A 24,922-nucleotide genomic window follows, 5' to 3' on the forward strand; every position below is an offset into this window, starting at 1 on the left:
TGAGAAACATGTTCTCTCACCCTTTTTGCACTGCTCAAGACCATTCTTCTCTGCACATGCTGCGGAACCACAATGTACACATTGTTATAGATTCAACATTGTTTAGGCAATAGTCTCAGAGCTAAAAGTTGCCTTACAGCGAGTGTAGAAGAACTTGCTGCGGTAGAACCTCTCCCACTCCTCAGGCACTGGCAGAGCCATGACGGTCACAGCATACTGGGACCCAAGGGAGAGGCCGGGGAAAGGGTCCGACATGTACACCTGCAGAATGCAGCAGTAACCGTGACCTTGGTTTCATTCAAACTTTTATCTGATAAGGTGAGATAACAGTTATTAACACGTGCTTTATTAATGTTTTAGAACGGCTTTAAAGTGATAGGGCCCCTATCTTCAACTTTTAGGGCCACCCCCTGGTAGTCTATCGGTCAATTTGGTCTCAGTCATGTAAGATTTCTTTAGTCGATTAGTCGTTTTTTATGACATTTAGTTGTTTTCAAGGTATTCAAAATTAACTCAAGTTCATCCTTGAGGGAAAGTGGACATTTGTGCCTAATTTGAATTTGAAGAAATTCCCTCAAGGTGTTTCCGGGATATCACGAGCACAAGGCGGACTTTAGGCCACAGTGACCTTGACCTTTGACCTCCAAATGATAAGATCATCCTTGAGTCTACATGAATGCTGGTGCGAAAATTCCCTACTGGGACATTGCGTCCCCGAGAATGGACTGTACGGATGGACGTACGTACGGACAGACAGACAAGACAATGCCTTCATCCACAGCTTCTAACTGTTGCCTAGTAACACCACAAATACACCGCAACAACAAAACGAAAAATCTGAAGAATTCTCTTTTAAACATGTTTCTATTGTAATGGTATAGTTAAGTGAGGCAAAACGTTTTGACTCCCTGACGAAGGCCTTCCGCTGACACGCATCCGGGTTTGTTTTTAGATCTCACATGATTTTCCTGTCTACGTGTATCCTTGTCCAAAGAGCACCTTCCTGGACAAACTCCCATGAGTCCAGGAAGCGCTCCTACCAGGGCGGGCTTACTGTGATTGACAGGTCGCTGCCCCTACCAGAGACGTATACGGCGTCTCTACGTCACTCCCCTGCATTCCAAATATGGGAACTTCCTTAATCCAAGATGGTGACGGTAAAATCGCTGAACTCAAGACTTCAAAACGCCGGTCCACAAACCAATGGGTGACGTCACGATAACTACGTTCTCTTCTTATATACAGTCTAAGGCTCCTACCTAAACATTTTAAACATGTTTCTTTCATTGTCAAAGCTGGGATAAACTAATAATGTGTAATTTGGGGCGGCCGTGGCTCATTGAGTAGAGAGGGTCGCGGTTCGATCCTCGGCTGCTACAAGTCCTGTGCCGAAGTGTCCCTGAGCAAGACACTGAACCCCTAACCGCTGCCTGGGCGCTTCTCAGGGATGGGTATAGGGATGGGTCAAATGCAGAGAACAAATTTCATTATTACATTACATTACAGTCATTTAGCAGACGCTTTTATCCAAAGCAATTACAATTCAGATTCTATCACACCGTAGGCACAGCTACGGGAGCAATTTGTTTTTGTTTTTGGGTTAAGTGTTTTGCTCAAGGACACGTCGACATACGACTAGCGGAGCCGGGGATCGAACCGCCGATCCTCTGATTGAAGGATGGCCCTGCTCTCCACTTAGCCACATTTACCCTTGTGGGATGAATAAAGTATAATAAAAAATAATAATAATAATATATAAAATACATTGAATTTACATTATCATCACTATCACCTGTTAATATGCATGATGCAGTACAGGACGTGGGCCGTAAAGTCCTCCAGGACATTCTCGTAAAACAAGAAGCGACATAAATAAAAGGCCCCCCTTTGTGAAATTTACAGTCTCTGGGTGAACTTCAACGAAAAATGCACAGCTGTTTCTTCTCAGCACATATTTTTAGAACGATAATGCCACTGCAATCTGCCCTAAAATATAGCATCATTCCACAATTGCCGGGTCATGATTTGTGGGTACTAAAAGATAATTCCATGGAGAATTTCTATTGTAAGGCAGTGGGAAAGATTAAGGATCCACTCTGAATAGAAGTGTATTTATTTGAAAAGTAGGGTTTTAGTGTTTAAAATTAGTTGTGAACATTCTTGTGTGCTAAAACGGTGGGAACTCTGATTGTAGCAAGAATTTGTGTCAAAAACAACATGCCAGACAGGACCCTACCTACCCTTTGAGCATGTGAAGCCGGGAGGGAGAGATTTCGGTGGAAGAGAAAGAGCTGACAGGCAACACTGGTCCCTCCCAGGGCCTGGAGGGAAACCTGAAAGCCTCGCAGGAAGGCGATCCCTGTGCAAAAACACCAAACGGACAAAGTGAAATTTGCGTCACAAGACGTCTGCGGCAATTAAACATCCAAGTTGCAGATATACTGATAATAATGTCAAATACGTGGGTGCTTCAAACAGTTCAGTTCATGGTCGATTAAGCTTTTGACTTGACAGTCTGTTTCACTGTCACCTGTCAAAGACCCAGTCATACACAGAATAATCGAAGGAGCTGTCTCTCACCGGGTGAAGCATTCTCACTATGCGAGTCATCCTGTTGTTATCTATCAGTAATGACTCACTGTGTTTCACCTGAAATAAATCTTGTTCATGTCACCCTGATATGAGAAATTACTTTGTGTGAGTCCCCGACATGATGAATGAGTTTTGAAACTGCCTCGAGACTTTAAAACCAACCGAACCACTTCATGACGTGCGGGTGAAGACGCGCCGCGTGTCAACTGCATGCAGATATTGGCTTTGTCGATTCATAACAACATACCATAGTAGCTGGGCTTCCAGGAGACAACAACGGTGTCCGATTTGGGGTCTAGCTCATTTACTAACTCGACCTTCACATCATTCGGTGCTTGGACGTAGTGCTGACAGAGTTTACGGTCTTCTTTTCCAAGCAACTCAAAACACGGCCAGGGAATGCAACCTGAGGAGAAAAAAACAATGGATACATTCAATGTACATCAAAGCAAGAGTAGTCTGCTCGGTGAGGCTGTACTTAGTTGCTACGCCCACAATCACAATGTTAACATGCTAATGTTTAAACAGGAAACATTTACCTTGTTCATTTACATTTAACTAACGAATTAGCATGCTAACCTTTAGCATCGAACACAAAGTACAGCTGAGGCTGATGGGAATGTCAGTAGTTTTGCAGACCTTATTCTTAAAACATGTAAATGGACAAGTGAATATTTTGACCTGATTGTGGCTAGCTAGCGTAGCGTTAAACTATTCATCCTTTGAAATGTGAAAGTCTGAACCAAATGTCTTGCTAATACATCTAATAGCTGTTGAGATATTTTTGTTTGAATCAAAGTGGTGGACCGACCAACTAACGGATATTGCCATCCCGAGAGCTACACCGCTAGCTTGGCTAAAAATAATCGTGGGGTTGGTTAACGTGACTCAAATTGGACCAAATGTTGTTGATCTTTGCATACAAATAAAATATTAGCAGCACGGTTGCCAATGCCAGCAGCAGGAGGCAACCTCCTGGTCTGAAAAGTGAAGCCGATGCGGAAATGACCTAAACCTGCATTCTCTCTACTGATCACCAGGGGGCGACTCCTCTGGTTGCAAAAGAGAGTATGATTGTATAGAAGTCTAGTCTAAAATGACTCTACTTCTCACTTGATACATTACCTCAGTAAACATTGTAAACATAAGTTTATGGTCTCAATCTCTAGTTTCAACTCTTCTTCAATACAGCATGAAGAGCATAAAACTTTCCACGAAATGTTTATAGAAGAAGATTTTAGAGAAGATCTTAAGTATCAAACACGACATTTCATTATTAAAGGCTTTATTACTCTGTCGTATTTTTTTTTAACAAAGCAACCAATCTACTTCCTGTTTACACCATCACGCACAGTGTACATGAATAGTCACGTGATATTCGTTGTAGTCTGGATGGAGATCGTTTTTGTTTGTTAAAACTCCGTTTTAAAACAAAAACGTATTAGTGTGGATGTAGCCTCAGGGAGCCGCAACAGAGGGGCTGAAGAGCTGCATGCGGCTCCGGAGCCGCGGGTTGCCGACCCCTGATTTAGTAGATTATGGTCCATTTAGAGTCAAATAGACCATAAAGCAGGGTATGCTTTAGGGCGGGCTTACTGTGATTGACAGGTCGCTCCCGCTCCTTTGTCCGATTTAGGAGTTGTCTGAGTCTTCCTTGTACAGCTTTAACCGTTTCAGTGTGTTTTCAGTTGATGAAATTGAATAGTGACCTTTTTGGTCGCCTTGTCTGATTCAGCGCTCGGCTGTACTTAGACCTACTCTCAAAAAAACAGCGACGGCCAAAATGCCAAACTCGAAACTTTTTCTTTTTACTTTTAGTACTGCAGCTACTCTTACAAATTCTCTTGGAACGTACTACTTCGACCCTCTTGCTGCGCACATGATTGTGGTCAGAATAGCCAGAAAAGCATGCTGTCTTACCATCCTTGACATCCTGGTATTTTTTCTATACTGCATTTGACATACTATGTTTTGGGACACACTAAATCCGTTTCTGGCATACTAAATAGTATTGTGGTATGGGTATTGGAACACACAACAAGGCTTCAAAATTGTCGTCAACAAGCCAATGGGTGGGGTCACGGTGACTGCTATGGCCTGCAGCGACACACAAATATATCACATATAATTACCAGCAAATTATTTTTTTCTGTCGCTAGATGTAATAGGTCGTAACTGCAATGCAGCTGGCATTTGTTTATTATGATCTGAGTGATAATAACAACTGGTTCTACCCTTTCGGTGTTTGCTATGGAGGTTAGCCTAGTGTTCCAATCCTGATATGAACTTGTACAAACAATGTGGCATCTGTTCATTATGATGTGGTGAAGTGTCACTTCAGGTTAAGGACAAAAAAGACTCTAGCGAACATCTCACCGCTGCCAAAATACATTTGCGCAACAAAGGATTCAGTGCATTCAATGCTTTGACAAAGCTGTGAGTTCCAGTGCAGCCCGTCGGAATCAGACTTACTTCCAAACCCTTCGATGGAGTTAAAGCCCAGAGCCCTCTTGAGATCAGCTCTGGTTATTCTGCAGTATTCACAACCAGGTCCTCCCTGCAGAGGAGAAAACAGTAATTAATTCAGACTTAGCACTTCCAACTGCATTTTTTACCAATGCATATTGTACGTCGTTTGCAAATCGTGTCAGTTTCACGACAGGTGAACAGCCTGGATGAATGATGGTCAACACTGTAATGGAAACACAGCACAAAAACAGATATGCACACCGTCGTACGCCCCAACAAAAACAGATTCATTATTTTTTTGAATTTTAACATTACCTTGGATTACATTCACATCAACACAATTCCTGGACTGAACACATTCTTGTTCAGCTGCCAAGAGTAAGGCGGATTGGATCAGAGGCAAGAAAGGAAAGAAAACAAACTCTGTTCATCCAAATGGGAAATTCCGAATTCACAGCAGAAAAAAAAGAAATTAACAAAACCATATATTATGAAACATTTATTTTTGTTATATGAGATTGATGAAATCTGAGAAAAAAAAATATTTTCGATTTAGGGGTGAAGCTGTTTAAGACGTGATCGGATGTCAAAAACATTAGCTGTCTTGGGTCACAACAGTCTCATAAACTGTGATGTCAGTGGATACGCTATATGCACACCCACTGCAGCAGGAATCGTGAATCAAGGTCTCTCCCGACTGCGGGTGGCTGGCTAGTAGCTGGCTCCAGCTATTTCGGAATGAATTTAACAAAGCATCTTAGAGGGACATACAGTACACACACTGATCTGAGCTTTCGGTTTGCATTCGTCAATAAGACCTCATGATTAATAGAGGTGAAGCCTCAGGAGACAACGACCTGCCGGGGAGCTAGTGCTAAGTATGATGGAAAATTAAGGAATGTATTTCGTTCAGACTGCAAACTTGGTGGATTTTGTGTTTGCGAGAAATGCCCTGATATATACGACATTAGCATCGTTGCCCCACGATGCATTGCGTCTAGTTGCCTCAAAACAGGCCGTCTTGTGAGATTTCGAGCCAGGCTAAAAGCTGTTCATATGTCACTACTTTATAACATTTTGATATGTTTTTAGGTGAGAACATAGCCGCTAGGATTTCCAATGCGTGGTCAGTTTGTCTAAACATATTTAGATTATTCCACTTCATCGTGTGTTCTTTTTCGTCTTAGGTTTTCTTCAGTCTTTTCGTCTGTTTTCTCTCTTTGTGCTGTAAAAGAAACTTGAACCCCAGAGAAATGTCCTATATAATGAGCCAAGCATATACCAAGAAAGAAGGGTCTTTGGTTACGGGAATAATAAATCACAGTAACAATAATGTTGACCAAAAAGAACAAGGGGTCTGTTTCTGAATGTCTCCATGTAATGATCAATAGCTTTGTTGTTCTAATTCACAGTATCGGGTTCCTGTTTTGGAACAAAGTACATAACCTGAACCAGTTGAAACTAATTCATAGTGAAGGCATGACTCATAAACCAAAATATGATTTAGTAGTGTCAGAATGTGTGAGTCAAACTATTTTAAGAAGGAAACCTTTCTTCTAACAGAGTAAATATTATCAAAGTATACACTCAAGCATATTGCTGACTTGCCCTGCAGGTTTAGAGACGCCATAGCATATCATTACCATACCATTGACCTTAAATAGATAGGTGGAGAAGATCTAAGAGGCAACAGAGAAAGAGTGTGTGTGTGTGTGTGTGTGTGTGTGTGTGTGTGTGTGTGTGTGTGTGTGTGTGTTGGTTCACACAATAGCAGTTAACCTGTCAGGTTGGGTACTAACCGTCAGCCGATAGCCTAACTACGTGCTTGCACGCCAGCCGAGAGCATTAGAAATGTTCCTGGCGTGTAGGGAACAAATGAGAGGCCCTCGACAGGCCTCACAATGTGGGTGGCACTCTCAATTAACAGGACACACATGGACGTGTGGGTCTGAAGCGTTGTTTGTGGTCTGCCTAAGTGAATCTCATCACATATGTGCGCCCTCTAAGGGGAAACATTTTTGGACAAAAAAAAAAGGATGATTGCGAAAGGTTTTTAAAATAAAACTCTGACACAGATGAATTAAATTCGATGTGCTTCCAACATCAGATTTCAACCTCGCGTACTTTTCTTCATCTATTTTCTCCTCACTGACACAAACCGCTCTGTGCTGAAGGATCCAACCCATGGATTGCCTGGAGCAACTTAATCAAAACAATGTGTCCAACATTTCACAGAGAGGAGACCCGTTCTGGCCACGCCACGTTTATAAGAAGAGGGGCATCTTGTCTGATTTTTAGTAAAGGGGGAGGTTTCGTCCTTGTAGATATTAGAAAGTGACAAACACAAAATTGTTTAGTATCTGAGATGCTGGGAGATAGAGTATCTATAACAATTAAAGTACAAAAGAACTTTGCAAAGCACCTTTCTTTAGTGAAAAGACATCTTTTAGACGTGCGAGTAAGACGTAGACAACACACCAGTCCCGAGCAAATCTGAGATGTTTTCTGCAGAAACGTGCTTACAATTTAAGATTTTGTTCTTCCTAAACGCTGGAAACAATTAGATGCAGAGCATTCTGAGGACATATGGTAATACATTAAATATGATACAATCCTCTTTAGTTTTGTTTACAACATAAAGTAACTGAGTGCTGAGCTCCTGGCTAGGGGACTTATATCTTATAGAGCAGACTCTGCTGAGGAGACTCAGGTCTTTTGGAGTGCAGGGAGCACTCCTGAGGACCTCCTTTGACTCTGTGGTGGCATCAGACATTTTTTATGGAGTGGTCTGCTGGGGCAACAGCATCTCGACAGCCAACGGGAACAGACGAAACAAACTCATCCAGAAGGCCAGCGGTGTGCTGGGGTGTCCACTGGATACGGTGGAGGTGGTGGGAGACAGGAGGATGATGGCTAAGCTATCATCCCTGATGGACGACACCTCCCACCCCATGAGGGACGCTGTATATATAATATTATATTTATTGTGGATTTTTTACTTTTACTTATTTAATATTCTTTACTTATTTATAATACTTGTTTTAATCTTTGTTTTTTTTAATCTTACTATGTCTCTCGTTTGCACTATCCACTATGCTGCTGTAATCCTGTAAATTTCCCCACTGTAGGACTAATAAAGGATTATCTTATTTTATTCTGCAAGAACCGTCAATCTATGGATTAGAGATTGTATGCATAATCTGATCATAGAAAAGCTACCAGTTGTGGATCAAGTAGAAGAGACGCCTCAGACATTATATAGAAATAACCATCCTTTTTAAATGTATTTTCTTACGTCGTTTGTGTTCTTTGTGTGTTTATAAATCATTTATCAAACTCAATTTATGTTTTGGTAAATTTGGTTACGGGTTACTTGTGGGACAGGATTTTGTTAAAAGGTATCAGTCTGCATTTCACATTGTATTTTGTACAACCTAAAAAACTTAGAACATAGAATTACAGTAGCTGTCTTAGGGTTAGTAGTTCTGAACCTATTTTTCACTTGGGACCCTTTAAATAAAGTTGTGTTGTCCTGTTCAACCAAAGAGCAATTTTTCCTCCTCACATTTGATCGAATTTTAAAAGGTTAAGGGCATCAGGACGCAAACATGTCCAGTCATTCACAAGCAAAATCAATGATTAGAAAAAAAATCAGAGAAAATGATGTTACATTATGAAAGATATTTCTTCTGCTCTCCAAATCTCGTCACTCGTGACCCTTCAGATTTCTCTCGTGGCCGCGTGGGGGACCCTGACCCCCAGGTTGGGAACCACTGCTTTGGGTTATAACTGACCAAAGAGTTTGTTTGAATAAGGTAAAGGTAATAAGGTAAAATGTTCCGATAAGTCACATGAATGTTTTGAAGAACATCTAAGAAAAAGCAGAGCTATATATTGTCACATAAATAGATGTTTAATATGTATTATGATGCACTTATTTTTTCTCTTCTGGTTTCTGGATACAATTTCTATGCAAACCTGCCAAAACCGCTGAGTTGGAGCAAAAACACAATCCGACACTCACATTGTTGGAATCACAAGACGTGTTAGATGAAAATGAACCATTTATGTATTGCGGGATGAAAGCCAGTTACAAATGAATCCAACGGCTGTGCAGATTCACAAACATCTACTCCATCAAGATAAGAATTTCAGTTATTAACCTTTAAAGCACAAACATAAAGTCCACATTTGCTGTCAGAGCAGGAGGACAGCTCCTCCTCCGTCGACGGCAGACCAAAGGAAATACGTCGACAGCCGGAGAAGAAGCAGCATGTTTTAAATGATTTTTAAAAAGTAGTATACAATGTTTTTTTTAGCAGTTTGACATAAATATCCACCTGGACTGGGGTTGCAACAGAAGACTTAGTCTGCACGTATGTCAACGTCGTAATGCAAAACGTACACTTAAGAGCAAATACACAGCGAGTGGGATTATCCTGTTTACCTGTTGCACACAGTCCAGACTGCAGTCCTGGGGAGTGATGACGGCGCCGGTGACTTCATCCTGAGCCCGGAGCGGCCGACCTAGTGCAAAGAGCTGGTACAAAACAAGAGTCGTCTTCCACATGCTGCTACAGCCAGCGAGGCATGGTCCAACTGTGAGCACTGGAACCTCAAACCCACCTACCCACACACCCACACACACACACACACACAGACTGAGTGGACTAAGAAGCCTCACAGCCGGAGCGAAAGGTGGAATCTAATGTCAGCGTGTTCTCGTGGTGTGCGAGAGTAAGTGACAGGAACCTGGGAGGAAGCAAAGAAGATGATGAGGGGGGAGTGGTGTCTTCAGGCTATGGGTGGAGGTAGAGCCTTTTTTCTTTTAACAGTCATGCTGCCAGACTTGTTGGGTTTGTGCTGCGAGAGCAGGAGGCACGGAGCGGGTTCGAATCTCAAAAATCTTGCGGCCAAGAAAAACTCGTTCTCACTTGACCTAAAAGTGTGAGGGAATGACAAACATCCTTTCAACGGGAGCCAAGAGAATCCTCAGCCAGGTTCATTTTATTAACATAGATGCTGCGACATGTTCATGAGCTGTACACGTGTGAGCGTGGGGTTTGTTTTCACAGGAAACAGTGCATTGGTAGTTCAAATACATTTGAGAGGGAAAACTAGTATGTCAAATACCAAGTAAAAAAAATTGATGAAATATGTAAAGTAAAATAAGAAGGAAGTTAACAACAAAAAGTTTGCATCGGAGATTCCAGAGGCCGGAGAGGACAGCTGTTTCACCGGATCTGAAAAACAAACAAACGCAATATGAGGGCTGAAGAATATCACGTTCCAAAATAAATCAAAACATATCTGTGCCCTTCTTCGGCAATGCCATTTCAACAGCTTGATTATCATCGATTTATTGCCAGATTTGCGCCAGGCCCATGCAGGTTTGGAACTGATGGCAGCCCCCTACTGGCCAATTTAAAAATGATTGTATACACTAGGTTCAACCCTGTAATGACGCAAATCCTACGAGTTTTGTAATGACGTTTTTTAGGTTATTTAGATCTTTTAAGAGTTCATAGGTTAAAATCCTCGAAACGCAATGCCATATCACAAAGCTTACGATATCTTTTAATAAGCTCGGTCCAGTAATTTGGAAAATCTGGTACAAATTGGACGTACATTTTAGGCGTCAACATTTTTTTTTTTTTTTTTTAATTTATTGTAAATGATGAGTGTTTTTGATTTTGTGTGTCCGAAGTTGACCTTAAATTGTTATTATAGTCGTCTGTGTGTCTGTGTGTGTGTGTGTGTGTGTGTGTGTGTGCCAGGCATCTGGGTGGGCCAGTGGTATGCCATAGCGTGCGCATGCAAGAAGAAGTTGGCAGCTCCACCACGCTGGGGAGGTTTCTGTCCTCACAGAACAATCGGAACGGATGGAGCGGTGATGTACCGCAACCACAGGGCTGTTTACCCAGTTTCCCCGATGAAATCTTAAAAGTATATATTTCCATTCCTCTTTTTTTTCTGACACGAACACAGGTCGTGTGTGTGTGTAGATGTATTTCAGCCACATACGTTTTTGTGAAAACATGATCTCGGAGTTCACCTCCAAGCTAAAAGTCTGTCCAATATCATAATTTACAAAACAAGTACAGATGCTGCCTCAGTCCACGGGGCCCGAAATCACAAAGCCTCAATCAGACTGGATAAAAAATATATAAAGCCCACTTGAAACAAAGGGAGAGTTCTGTTTTTTTGAAGTTGGGTTATATGAGGTACTTCTCCATAGTCAGTGTATTACTTCCTACAGTAGCTTGGAGTTGGAGAATCAGACAAAGCAATGTACTACCTACACACCTAAAACCAACCTATATCAGTTTAAATATATGGAAACTTTGGAATATTTTCAACGCTTAACGTTGCCGACAGCCAGCCTTTGAAGACGGGTAACCAACGCCGTTGTGGTTTACACAATATCACGAACAAACTAACTAAGGCAGCGGTAGACCAGCAACCCTCGTGTTCCATGAGGTAAAGTTACAGTTGTTTTTAATGGAGTCTTGTGGCATGAAAGAGAGCACAGATAACAGATTCTGTATCAGTTCAAGTGCATGCTATAACAAGAACATTTTTATTTTTACCACTTTACCTTGCCGCCAGACGGCCCTTCCCAGCGGGGAACTGAAGCTGTTATCTATGCTCTCTTTAATGGCACTAGACTCCTTTGACAAAGACATTTCCACCTCCCAGAACACGGGAGTTGCTGGTCTACCAAAGCAGACAAACTTATTTTGTTTGTGTTGCTGTGTGAAGCAGCTTTCACTGATATAGATTCATTTAGGTGTCTAAAATACGTCCACAGCAGCACCATTACTTTGTTTGTCTGTTTCTCCACCTACTGTAGGTAATACTCCGACTGTGGATAAGTACCTCAAACAACCACACTTCCAATTGCTTTTGTTTATGCTAATGATCAAATCTGACAGTGCAGCTGAGAGAGACCAACCTCAACTTTTTTTTTCTTCTTTTAAATGAGTTTTGGATAGTTTAATGAAGTGAAGACAGGAGGGTTAGTCATGGTCAACATTGGTGACAGTTTGTAAATCCTCGCGAAATAAAAATAAAACACATTTTTCCTCGAAACGAAAAGTGCTTTGATTATCGTTCTAGACGGCGAGATTACACTGAGCTCAGAATCATCCAGAGATGTTCAATGACAGAAAACTCAAGAGAAACTGTTGAAGCCTGTAGGATGAGCAGCGACATGCTACACAGCAGGTCCAGCTGCCTTTGACTGGCTACTTAAAGCGCACGCCACAGTGTCAATCTCAGAAAAAAAACGAGCTACAAATATACCGTGAAAATATTTCCTATGGAACATACATGCCAGCCTTTGTACTTGAGATCAGATTTAAGATTAGATGAAACTTGAATGATCCTTGAGGGGAAACTGGGTAAGGAATGCTGACTTAAAAAAAAAAAAAAAAAAAAAAAAAAAACTCTCACCGTATATTTGTCCCATTTCTTCTCAGGATCGTATGGCTCCCAGCGACTAGCGGGGAAGATGTGCTTGTTCTTCTCATACCAGCTCCTCAGCACCACTTTACCTGCATGAGACTTCAGGCAAAATAACAAGACTGGATTAGCTCTTTAAACTCTGCGACCCTCCCCCAAAAATGTTAATTTCACTCCACAAGTTGAGACGTATGACGAATGAACTGACCTACTGACACAAGATGACACAGAAAACATCATGTGGATTATAAAAATAGTTGAGCTTCATAGTCATGTCAGTACCTACACCGTGAATATGGACAGCAGAGAACTTTAGCAAGAAAATTACATTGACAAAAATATCGATCTTAGATTATGAAAAAACAGGCGCAGCAGTCGAACGTGAAATGTATAAAAAGGAAACTAATTCCTTTCCTTTTTAATTCCTAAATTGATTTTCAGACATTCATCCAACAATAAATAAAGCAGAGATATTGTAAGTCAGTCACGCATTTAAGCCTTAAAAAAACACACAAAAAAGGCGGTCTTGGTAATTCTTATGGTTTCAGTTTTGGCCGTGGTTACACTTGTCTTTTTAATGCTTCTTTTGTGATCAGATGCACCAGATAGGAACTCAGATGTGTCAGCGTATGCGTGTCCACACTTGACACTTCAATGCGACCATTAATATATTTTGTGGTCAAAAAAGCGTCTGTAAAACAGCGGATAAACAAATTAAATTGTCTTCACAATAAAAGTCCCCAGTTATTTTGGCTGCTTAATTCTCCCTGCAGTATTAGTCGACTTGGTTTATTGAAAAATAGCCGCTAACAAAGCTCCGCTAATTTGGTGATATATATTGGCATTTACCCTATACATTTTTGACAATAAACCCATTTTACTTTTTCAGAATAAAAGGCTTTTATATAGCATAACAGCTTTTTATTTTGAAACAACCAAGTCAGTAAATGTTGGCTTTTCATCAGCGGTGACTTAAAAGTACTCAAACAGCAGGTCTCAGCTGGGCTCCAGACCCAATTTTCTCCTCCTCCTCCTCCCTTTGCTCTCCACAGGAGAAGAACTCCCGTGTCGGGGGGGATGGAGACTTACATTTGATGAATTGTCCAGATTGTGTCCACATGCTGTGCACCCCTCACTGAGATCGCAGCTCAATGCGAGCCAGGCCACCTCGACACGTGGCCTGGCTGATCGGATGCCAATGCGAGCGAGATCTCATCTCGGAGCGTACAGACTCGACAGTTAATCGGACAACAGGTCGCATCGAAAAGACAAAGTGTAACGACGACCTTTGACCGATATGCAGATGTTCTGTTGATACATTTTTAGTTTCTTCTGACATCAAGGTTGGCAGTGGTTCAGATCGACCAAAGAATTCGGTTCATCTCCTCTCACAATCTCTTGTATTTGCTGTAAAATAAAATCGTCACCTCGTCTTTCTCAACGGTGGCGTCGTTCACCAGTCGAATGTCATCGTGGACGTCAAAGCTGAAGAGAGGACCTGTGGGAAGAATTACAGCTCAACTTAGTGAAAAGGCCAGAAACCCAACTTCATGTTGTTTCATATATAGTACGCAAACAAATACTGATGGTGCAATGTTTTTTCTTCTTCAGAAACGTAATAAAACCAAATCAAGGTCTTGTACGGGAATGGGGCTGAAAGCTGTTGTTCACTTACCAGATTTGCCTCTGGCTTTGGTTACAATGAAGTCGTAAAAGCTGTGGTGCTGAATGAGACAAAGAGTGGAAAAAAGACACATTAAACTCCTTCTCTACACTATAACGTCCTCATTTATTCGGAACAATAAACATCCACACAGAGCACGTCTTGAGGTGTGTCGCCCTCCAATTTGCAAGCGCTCCGTGTGTCAAGATGTTTCGGCTTTACTTTTGGGGAGCCTGAGAAACCCGCAGTCCAGAGTAGAAGAGTGATCTAATGTATGTCACTCGTTTTAACAGAGAGCAGACGGGCAAAACGGAAAACGCACTGAATTCAGGTGAAGAAGATTCGTATTTGAAGTCTTATTTTGATGCAAAGATTTGTTCATTAACAGGACTGTAGCACAACAGTAAAGGGAAAGTAGTGCTTTGTTGGTTTGATTTTGGGTAAAAACGTTTTGGTACAATTCTATTTTGCTTCTAGGAGATGAACTGTGAAAGGGAGACAGTCTCGTTTTCTGCAATAATCCAATTGGCTTTTTGTCGAGGGAATCAGAGCGATGCTAAGTTCCTGGGTTGTCCTCCAAAAACCTTCTTTGAGAATAATAAAAACTTAAAATAAAATAGATACTTATATTTTGTTTTATATTGTCATGTCTGGAATATAAAGTCTACCATTGAAACCAGAGAGCGTGAAGACCGACGCACACTGAAGGTGTCATATGAGCTGTAGCACTAGAACGCAGAAGGAAGCGACGACAGACGAACCGAATCAAAACAAAGTCAAGAAACAGCTGAGCCGTCAGAGCTTACATGTGGGATTATCAGATCCTCTTTGATGTACATCAGCTGCTCCACTCCTGCAGACCTGCACAAAGAAGAAATAGTCAAATGAATTCACACATTAATGTAGAATAAATGTGAAATGACTTTTTCCAGGTTTAAAGGCTCTGTGCGGGATTTGAAAGTTATCAGAGACGTCGCTGTGCAGACAACAGAGCTGGATGTTGTCACTGCATTGGGAGAAGGGAGACAAAGTGATCATGTGTTTCTATGTATCTCTGTTATATGTGTTTGTTTGGTTTCAAATAAGAGCTTTCAACTGCAGCTCGCCATCTAAAAAAAATAAACAGATGTAACTAAAGATTTGGAAAAAGCTAGCAAGAGGACCATTTAGGTGATATCATTTTGTTACACTCACTGTTCGCAAGGCTGAGAATAATCTGCAATAGTTCATGTAATATTATTATTTTACGTGGTTAAAACAAAAACAATAAAAGCAATAAAAATATAAACAAGACAGAGAGATGACATAGCAGTAGGAAACAAAACAAAGACTTAAATAGCAGTTTTGAAGGTGGTGAGTGACGGAGAATGTCTGAGGTGCTGAGGGAGAGAGTTCCGGAGGGAACCTGCCCCCCCCCCCGGTCCGATGTTTGGACAGAGTAGGGGGGGTAAGGAGGCGGGTGGCAGTGTGACGGTGCAGGAGGTATGAAGGGGTTTAGGGTTATGAATGGGGAGAATCTTGAACTGGGTTCTTTGCTGTATGGGGAGCCAGTGGAGGTTCTGAAGGACTGGGGTGATGTGATCTCTGGTGCGGGAGAGCAGACGGCCAGCTGACTTCTGGATGGATTGTAGTTTGTTGATGATTTTGGTGGAATGCGACTACTTTTCGTCTTCTCACCTGAGCTCGCTGAAGTCCTTTCTGAGAACCTCCAGCGCCCTCTGCAGGAAGTTCTGGATGGTATTTCCCTTCTTCATCTGCGGGCGAAAAATACACACAAAGGCATCATGAAGACATGAAGAGAGTAAACACGATGTTAAGTGTACAGTTTGACCAAAGGAACGGTGGGGAAAGTGTGCTGCTATCTGCCCGTACAGGTCCCCTGTTATCAATACTCTTCATGGGGTTTACATCAACTTCTGTGGCCTTTTACGAAGTGACAAACAGTGAACCGGTGCTGCGGCCCGACGTGCTTTACCTTGACCGTCTTACGATGTCCAGAGCCGTCCCAGTAGCTGAACGTGATCTCAATCTCCTCACCTGAAGACAGAGAAACGCCCCGTTATTTAGGACTGAGAGAGCGCATGTTTGTACTTGTAAAGCGGGGAAACAACAGAAAAGGGAGAAATTCTTCACAAAACGGGACACGCTGTGCACGGAATGTGCACCATTGTGATTACAGTTACACTCAACTCACTCTTAATCTTCTCCTGTTTGAGCTCCCACTCCTGCCTGAGTTCCTCTCTGAGACGATTCTCCTCCTCCTGAACACAGAAAACAGACAAAAATCCACGTAGTGAAAATGTAACGTGTTTTTTAGAGGGCCGTGTTGCATTCAGGAAACATTAGAGACAGGATGCGTAACAAATGAGCATGTCAACAGTTTCAAAATGTAAACTTTACAGTTACAGTCATAAATAAACACCGCTGCACTCTCTATGATGCCGTACTGATGAACCGTGGTGCGCCGCCAGAGGTCGGTCTCTGCGGTGTCACAGGCAGCTGAGCTCAGACAGATGGCAGCGTTTGGGTTTAGTCTTCTTCATTAGCTCACACGTTAGAGTCACATGACTTTATTCAACTGCCAATCTGCCACCACCAGCCGCTCTGTTCAGCTCACTGATGTGTCTGTACTGTGGGTACTGGTGATATCGCGGCCTGTGTGTACATTAGCATCAGCGACGTTACAGCTGTGAACTTTGCATACCTCAATGTATGATTCAAAGTTAGAGGGCGGAATTATTAACTTTGTGTTGTAGCCTGTATTTAACCCCAAACGTCCTGATGGGAGCACCCGTAGTAAGGTTTTGTCAATCCAAGTTTTTTGTTGAAATGAGAGCCAAGTAGGACGGTTTCCCTCTAAAAATATATGAACAAATACATTTCAAAAATAAAGGAGAAGATTAATTCCCATTCGCCTCACCTCTCTGTCTCGATCAGGAAGGAAACTTGTGTCCACGTCTGGGTTTTTGCCCAGATACTTCTTCCTAGCTGGAGAGTCTGAGACGAACATGAGACAAACATCCTGATAAACACGTTATATCTTATTGAATCCATGCAAAAACCAAAGTGTAAATACGACCAGTTGATATTTTTGTATTTGCTGATAATCTCCTTACATTCTGAGAGCAATCAATAAATCAAATGCTCTGAGAAAAAAGAAGGAAAATAATCTAGTGGCTGTCTTTAATAAGCCTGAAATGATTTAAAGGGAAAATCACACAAGACACAAATCAAATGAAAAAAGCTTGAGCGAGGTACAGCATACAGCTGAAACTGATCCTACAACACCAATACTCACAGTCCAGCTCTTCGTCTTCGTTCTCCTCCTCCTCCTCTTCGCCCTCGTCCTCCGGGTTGAACGATAGACTGGCTATCTTCCTCTTCTGTTCCTCCTTCCGCTTCTTCTCCTTCTGCTTCTCGAGCTTGCTGCACACAGAAAGGCGTGAGCGATGAACAACCAAAGTAAAGAGGTAAGACGTACCACGAAGAAAAAACCTGAGAACATTATGATGGCCATTGTCGAGCTCACGCATGTCTCACAAGTTGTTGCCGCAATTTTTTTAAATCACTGGAGAATTAAGAAAAATGTTTTTTTCCCTCCAAAATTCCACATTAAGACATTATTTAAAAAGTCATACTGTAATTTGGTATCTAAAACTTCTGCAAGAATTGCGGGGTTTTTTCTGCGATTGGATGGCGAGCGCTTCTAAACTGCTCAGAAACCGCCTCACTGTCACCATACCTATAGAGATGCCCTCGGCCTCCAGCTTGTGGTCGTAAGGTTTCATGAGGCTGTGACTATCCTACAGGTCACAACAGTGAGGTCAATGCTCTCACTATGTTAAATGGCTTTTATGAGGACCAACATCTTCACACATCCACAAGCGTCTCGGCTTTCCAGTCAAACTCAATGTATGCATTTCCAAGACTGTTTAGTCTGTTTAGTATGCAGAACTATTCAAATACACCATTTTTTAGAATAGGCAAAGATAACACATTTATACTGCATGGTAAAAACTGCTTGGTTTTTGCCCAAAACTGCATGGGATTATCATAAAGTGGGCATGTCTGTATATCGCGGGTTCCCATAGAACCCATTTTCATTCACATATATATTCAGGAGAGGTTAAGGGATCCCTGTGAGTAAGCCTTCCACTCTTTCCTTTGGAGCGTTATTTATCCTCCTTCCTGACAGACGAGACATGGCCACTTCCTTCACTGCAGCTCTGAAAGCTGCCACAGCCTCTGAGAGACAGGGAAGTCGGCCGAGGATGCCGCCTTCCACAAGGAATGGATTTGAGAACCGCCCGTTACAAATCGGGAATTGACAACAACATCTAGCTCGTGAGGTTACAATTATGAAGTCTCATGCAACTTGGAAACGAAAGAAGATGCGAAGAAAATCATTCTCAGTCACATAACTAAACACAGTAAGAAAGGCTGTACAAAATGTTGACCTGTTATAGAACGTTTTTCTCTTATGAACCTCGCTCTCTAGCTCTCTTTTATCACCCTCACGATATTACATCAGCCCCCGACTTTTCCCTCTGCCTTCCAGAACAAAGATTCTGGAACGTCAGACGACACGGCGCTCAAAATAGTTCTGATAGAGTCTACCCCGACCTTAATAAAGTCCAGCTTTTAGAGGTTTTCCACCAGATGTCAGAACCAGGCTGCTCCAAATTCAGCCACAAGGGCATTAGTGAGGTCCAACCGTGACGTGATGTAAAGCCTCTGATGTGAATTAATAAGGCCCGGCTCACAGCGGGCGCCCCGGTTCATCCTGAAGTTGTTGGACACTGCTGAGGTCAGCGCTATGTGCAGGCCGTCAAGTTTCTCCACACAAAACCACCCTGGGTTCGGAACCACTGCTCTAAAATATCATTGTATGCTGTAGCATTTAAGTGTAAGGTTTGTTTGTCTCAACATGGACAAACAAACCTTACACTGCAGAGACGACAGCAGTCGCTATATACTGTAAGCTGCAATGTAATGTAATTTACATCCACTAAAGGTGCTTGAGTTTTGCCACTGACAGGCTCAGATTGTTATTATAAGTGTCTGACAACATTATGGAAAGGGTCTCGCTACAGGAAAAGTCTAGATCTGAAATCTGGGGAGGTGACGTGTGGACAGAAGACAGGGGTGGGAACGCGAGTGCCGGCTGGGGCCGAGTTTGTTGTGTTGGGAGTGCAGAAAGCGCAGCTCAGTGTTATCTAAAAGCAACCCGCAGAGGAAGACCGCTATAAAGACTGGAACCTGTTGCTCCTTGATATTCCGCTTTTACAACGAGACTTCTCCTTGAGCGGGACTTGGACACACTAACAAACAGACCGGCACGTGCGAAAGGTATAGAAAATATTATTTCTCTGTAGGGTTCTCTCCACAATGTTGTCAGACACTCTGAGTCTATCAGTGGCCGCAACAAGCACTTTTAGTGAACGTAACGTTACACCGACGCTGCGCAATTGCCTTAACAATCGTCTCACAGGTGCCGGCTACAGCATGATCCCCAAAAACTTGACCAATTTCAAACAACTGTTGTCCCCTAATAACAAAGTTACTCTTCCCTTAAAGGGGCCTTGCTCAAACCATGAAAAAACAACAACATAAGTACAGAAAAGGACAGCCCCGTCCACATAGTTTGGCTGAATATTATATATCTGTTTAAGATACAATCTGCAGGATTTGTGCTGCATTTTGTTTTTGCTTTGGTGCTATTGTTTGGTCAGATATATTTTTGAATTGCTGGGAGCAGCAATTCAATAGTTTGTCTCTTGCTACAATGCATCAAATTCATGTTGACCACTTGTTTTGAACCAGTGCAGAGCCTCGTGCTCTACATCACCAACCAAAAGCTTCTGGGGAGACAGCGAGCCAACTCACAGCTGGAGCTCCTTGGACTGCTCCTTCTTGGCCAGCTGTTTCTCTCTCTCCTTCACCAGCGCCTCCTGCTTGGCCTTCATATCATTCAGCGTCACCAGACCTGATGGAGGCACACAAACAAGTCAAACCTTTTTGGGTCACGCTCTTTGCCCGGTCAAGGCATGTGTGTGTGTGTGTGTGTGACAGAATGTAGTGCAACTTAAATACATTAATAACACAAACATAAATGAATCTGTGTGTGACTGTACATCTCAAAATGTGAAGGGTTCATGTGACCTCCAACAGCAACAGACTCTTACCAACTGTGCTGGACTTCAGCTCTGCCTCCACAGCATCGTAGTGAGCTGAGAACTTCTTGTCGATGTTGGACTTCACCATGTTGTCCTGTGAGGGGACAGACACACAGCAGAGACCAGGAGGTGGGTTAAGGTTGTCCTGCCACTTCTTTAAAGCAGTACAAGTGACAGCAGGGTGCCTATGGGAGACTGTACGGTAATAGTATATGAGCTTTACTTCACAACCAGGTTTGAAATTCTCTTATTATCATCAACTTGACTCAAACGTTACGTAGGAGTTTGAAAACACAGCCACGGCGTCCCCTTCACTGACGCAGGTCTGGCCCCTTCAGGGGTCTCCATACTATACCTAGCTAATTGTTTTGATAAACAGTCATGGGGCTAATTTATTTTGTATTTTAAATAAAAAAGTTACAACTTAGGGTAAAAGGTTAAGTCGCAAACCTCTGCAATCTTCTGCTTCAGCTGTTCAAGCTGCTCTCTTTCTTTTTCTCGCTTTTTCATCAGCTGCATGGCTCTCCCAGCCTCGCTGGCAGCTCCTTTGTACTGCGCCATGTTGCTTTATTTGCTCTCGACGCTCGCTTGTATGAAAGTTTAATCCACAATAAACAAAGAGAAACGGTAAATTCTGAAATAAAACAGATTGTTTTTCTCCAGAACTGTGAAGGCAGACGCAGACCTCCCCGGCACACATCAACAAGAAAAATGGCGGCGACAAAGTGCATGCTGGGTAGTTAAGGGGTGAATATATATGATGCCTTCAGGTACCTCAGGAAACCTCGGAATTGTGCTGCCCCACAGCAACAACCAAACGTATTGATGTAAAATTGAGAGAGAAGAAGACAGATATGTATATTTGGATTGTTCAAATCACCACTGAAATATGCAACAGAAAGACAGACATAGCGCTTAGGAGTCTTGCAACAAATTTTATTTCCCTCATTGGTGATTGATTTATTAAATAAATAAAAAAACATTTGTATACAATTAATCTTAAATGTTTTGCTTGATAAATGAAGACCAGAATTGTACATTCCCGATTAGTCATTGATTGATTCTCTATTCTCATCTGTGAAAATACCTATGAAATCATTCACATGGTACACAATAATAACAGTAATACAATAATAATAATAATAAAAATAATCATAATAATAATTATCATAATAATAATTTTTGTAAGAATTTACTTTATATAGAAAACATTTCAAATGTCATTCACATTATGCAGAACTATGCCAATTAAAATCTACTATGACTTTTATTAAAATCACAATAAAAGTAATTTGTCTCACTCACTCACTCTCTCACTCTCTCACTCACTCACTCGATATCACTTGTCATGTCTCACATTCATACAGTCTCTTTGTCTCTCACTTGATGCCAGTCCTTGTTCGACAGTGAAATGGCGATTTGACTGCAGCAGAGAGCGAGAGACGTACAGAAGGGAGAGATGAAAGCATTCACAGCACACATACACAGGGACCGTAGGCATGGAAGGAAGGTGTTGCTCAGCTGTAGGCAAGGCACCACAAACCTAGAGCGAGAGAGGGGGAGAATTATTTAAAGGAATCTGTCAGGACATACAGAGGAGATAAGATACATAGATTTATTACTCATTATTTTGAAGGAGTGTAAATTATAGTGAGGCAGCCAACGTATGTAGCATGCATAAATTCTTTCATTTGACTGTAGGTCACAAATCCCTGACCAGGTAATGCCTCTGATGCATAACCTATAAATTGTTAACCCATGATTTGATTTCTGCTGGTTGCCGAGCAAACCTGACGGCGATAACAAGACTCCAACTTTAACCAACGTTTGTAGAGATTCAACAAATCAGATATAATGTGTCAACTCGTAAGCTTTAGAGGTGCTGGTAGGTGGCTTTTGTTACCTTTGGACAAAGCCAGAGCTGGTTTGAGTCTTTATGCTAAGCTAAGCAAATCACCTGTTGGCTAGCTTCATATTACTATTACCATCATATCTGAGAGCGGTATCAATCTTCTCATATGATTCTCGGCAAGATAGTCAATTAGCATGATTTCCGAAATGCTCAACTGTTTTAACAGCAGGAACATTCAGACACATTAAAGAAATACTATAATTTACACAGTTTTGAAAGAAAATGCTGCGTTAGATTTGTCAGGGAACCAGATGAATCTGCAAGCTTTGTTTTCTCTGGTAGATGCAGCTGGTCTTCTTCCGCTTTGGACAGAAATTCCAGCGGTGTTGTAGACTAGCACAACTTTTTGCAATTGTGTTGATGCTTCAAGCAGTTTAATGACGGGATGTGAATATTCACTATTTTCTGATATTTTTTTAAAATCAACATAATCTTTGACAGCAGGCCTACTCATAACCTTTAGCCATATACAACTGCAAGTAGGCGTTGCTTTACGTCAGGGGTTGTAAGCCAAAAAGCATTGGGAACCATATTCTGCATTTACTGTAATTGATGAATGAGTGAGCATTTGACCGTCTCAGAGACACTGATGTGCATGACATCAGGGAGTGTTTTTACTGCACCAGCGTACCAGACGTGTAGACAGGCGAGAATGGCCAGGAAAATACCACATAGGAGAGCAAAGGGCACGGCAAGCAGCAAAGAGAGGCAGCGGTACGTCCAGATACGAGTTGTCTCGAAGCCAGTGACACTGTAAAGCCACACTTGGTCTATGCTGTGAGGTGTGGCCGGCTCCGCCAGCACATCACTGACCTCCACCTACAAACAAGGGATGAGAGAGTGTTGAGTCAAGTCAGTTTATTTATAGAGCAAGTGTTGACTGAAGTTCTTTTTGGCACAATATATTTTAACGTTTTGCTCTATGTCAAAATATATCCCTCTCGATAATTTTGAAGATTTTTGTTGACGACCGTGGTGGAGTTTGTTTATTGTTTAAGTTAACTTTTTTACTTCTGGCTATGAGATTCACGCTTCAAAAATCATAAAAGTGGTCTTCATTTGTGAAGATTATCTTGCTGAACTGCAAACATTTCCAGGACGGAGGCCTACGAAAATTGCCTACACAACTTGTGAAATCTATGCAACCGGGGATTAAATTTTGGCCATTGACATCTTCAAGACAACTTAGAAGTGACTGAAGATCATGTGTTTTGCTTGGTTTCAAGGGAAAATAAAGCAACTTGTCATGAACTTAGCAACAAAGGGTATATTTTCTAAAAAGAGACTCCAGTCGAAGGATATATAATCAAAATAAAATAGGGCCTAAAATGGAACCCTGGGGTACACCCAACACTTCCTCATACCTAAACGACAGAGTACGTTGTTTGCCGATGACTCCCAAAGCAACATAGATGTGACATTAGCATTGTGAAACGTTTGCAATTTTAAACACCTGGTTGTCATTGTGAAACGGAGCTACTGGGTTACATTTAAGGGCAAGATCGTGGTTTGGGTGTACGTTTGTTACGTACGCATGTTCGTGACGTAGTTATCACGTTACGTGACGCAGTACATGACATGGTTACGTACTAACGTAGCTACATACGTACTAACGTAGTAACATAGTACACAACTTAAAATAATCACGACGGCCACCAGAGCTCGCCACCTAACAAAAAAAACGTAAATATGAGTTGTAGAAAGCTTCTTGCAGAGACGTCCTATACCTTGTGGACGTTGTTTTCGTTGAGACTACGCCACACGTGAAAGCAGCAGAAGGGGATGACAAATTATTATTTAATACATTATTATACATCAAATCGACTGCTAACACTGCTGTGGAATACAAAATATAGAGAGGGTGGAAAAGGGGGAAGCGAACCTTTAGGTGCTGGTTGATGCCATATGGGTCCCTAGTGATAGGAAGGGTTGGCGTGGGCGTGAGTGTGGGCGTGGCAGGGGCTGTGGGAGGGGTCGGAGGTTCAGGCGCTGGGGTCGGGGCTTTGGACGCAAACTCCGGGGGAGGAGGAGGCGTGTTTATCTGTTCTTCATCGCTGTCATCATCGATCTTACACTCCACCAGGCAGTCGTCGCTCACCATCATCATCCTCGCCCGAGGGAAGAGAGAGGCACACGTTTGTTTTCACACGAAGATAGATGGAGGCACAGACAATTAGACACATGGGCAAACCTGCAGTCGCCCTCTCCTGGTCTCGTCTCACATTAACATACACACATTCATACTGCAGACCAATGCACACACACACACACACACACACACACACACACACACACACACACACACACACACACACACAAATACACTCCTGCAGCAGGCATGTAGCGTGTCACAGCAAACCGAGCGCTGCCACCTGTTCTTTAGCCCCCCAAAAAAGAAGCCATACCAAAATCTGTAAATAGCTGCTGGTCGTTTTAAAAGCTGAATTGTGTTATTTTTATCTTGAGACATGATTCAAAGTCTTTTATACAGCTTGCATTAAAGACTTTTGTTCAAATCGCATGTATCAGATGTGATACAAAATGTGCATGAACCGAAGATGTAAAACTGTATTTGCAACTCATACCCTCATCGCAGTAGACCTACAACAGGGACGGTAACAGTAGAAACGATGAATCTTGTGTCTG

General features: G+C 42.1%; 3 protein-coding genes across 3 annotated transcripts in view; all 3 read right to left on the reverse strand.

Annotated features, from left to right (window-relative positions):
- The window catches only part of si:ch211-207e14.4 (interleukin-17 receptor D), a 13,520-nt gene extending 3,577 nt beyond the window's left edge, over positions 1–9,943 (reverse strand). Inside the window, exons 1-6 of the mRNA XM_068733268.1 lie at positions 9,509–9,943; positions 5,065–5,149; positions 2,840–2,998; positions 2,241–2,359; positions 138–261; positions 21–59 (exon numbers count right to left, since the gene is read on the reverse strand). Coding sequence (XP_068589369.1) covers positions 21–59; positions 138–261; positions 2,241–2,359; positions 2,840–2,998; positions 5,065–5,149; positions 9,509–9,631 — 649 coding nt within the window. The 5' untranslated portion in view covers positions 9,632–9,943. The remainder of the gene's footprint in view (positions 1–20; positions 60–137; positions 262–2,240; positions 2,360–2,839; positions 2,999–5,064; positions 5,150–9,508) is intronic.
- Positions 9,944–10,029: 86 nt separating this feature from the next.
- On the reverse strand, positions 10,030–21,072 carry fam50a (family with sequence similarity 50 member A). The gene is made up of 13 exons (XM_068733270.1): positions 20,815–21,072; positions 20,374–20,458; positions 20,075–20,174; positions 17,487–17,614; positions 17,109–17,185; positions 16,383–16,449; positions 16,164–16,225; positions 15,866–15,942; positions 14,995–15,049; positions 14,201–14,249; positions 13,953–14,023; positions 12,517–12,627; positions 10,030–10,304 (listed from the first exon to the last, which is right to left on the reverse strand). The coding sequence occupies exons 1-13, from the start codon at positions 20,923–20,925 to the stop codon at positions 10,296–10,298; spliced, it is 1,002 nt and encodes a 333-aa protein (XP_068589371.1). The 5' UTR covers positions 20,926–21,072; the 3' UTR covers positions 10,030–10,295.
- A 651-nt stretch (positions 21,073–21,723) lies between these two features.
- Positions 21,724–24,383, reverse strand: cav4b (caveolin 4b). Its single transcript, XM_068732555.1, has 3 exons — positions 24,159–24,383; positions 22,908–23,095; positions 21,724–21,907 (listed from the first exon to the last, which is right to left on the reverse strand). The coding sequence occupies exons 1-3, from the start codon at positions 24,381–24,383 to the stop codon at positions 21,724–21,726; spliced, it is 597 nt and encodes a 198-aa protein (XP_068588656.1).
- Between the last annotated feature and the right edge of the window lie 539 nt (positions 24,384–24,922).

The sequence above is a fragment of the Cebidichthys violaceus genome, unplaced genomic scaffold (genome assembly GCF_023349555.1).
Source record: "Cebidichthys violaceus isolate CVI_PGR_0920_01 unplaced genomic scaffold, fCebVio1.0.p SCAF_6, whole genome shotgun sequence".
Classification (NCBI taxonomy): Eukaryota; Metazoa; Chordata; class Actinopteri; order Perciformes; family Stichaeidae; genus Cebidichthys; species Cebidichthys violaceus.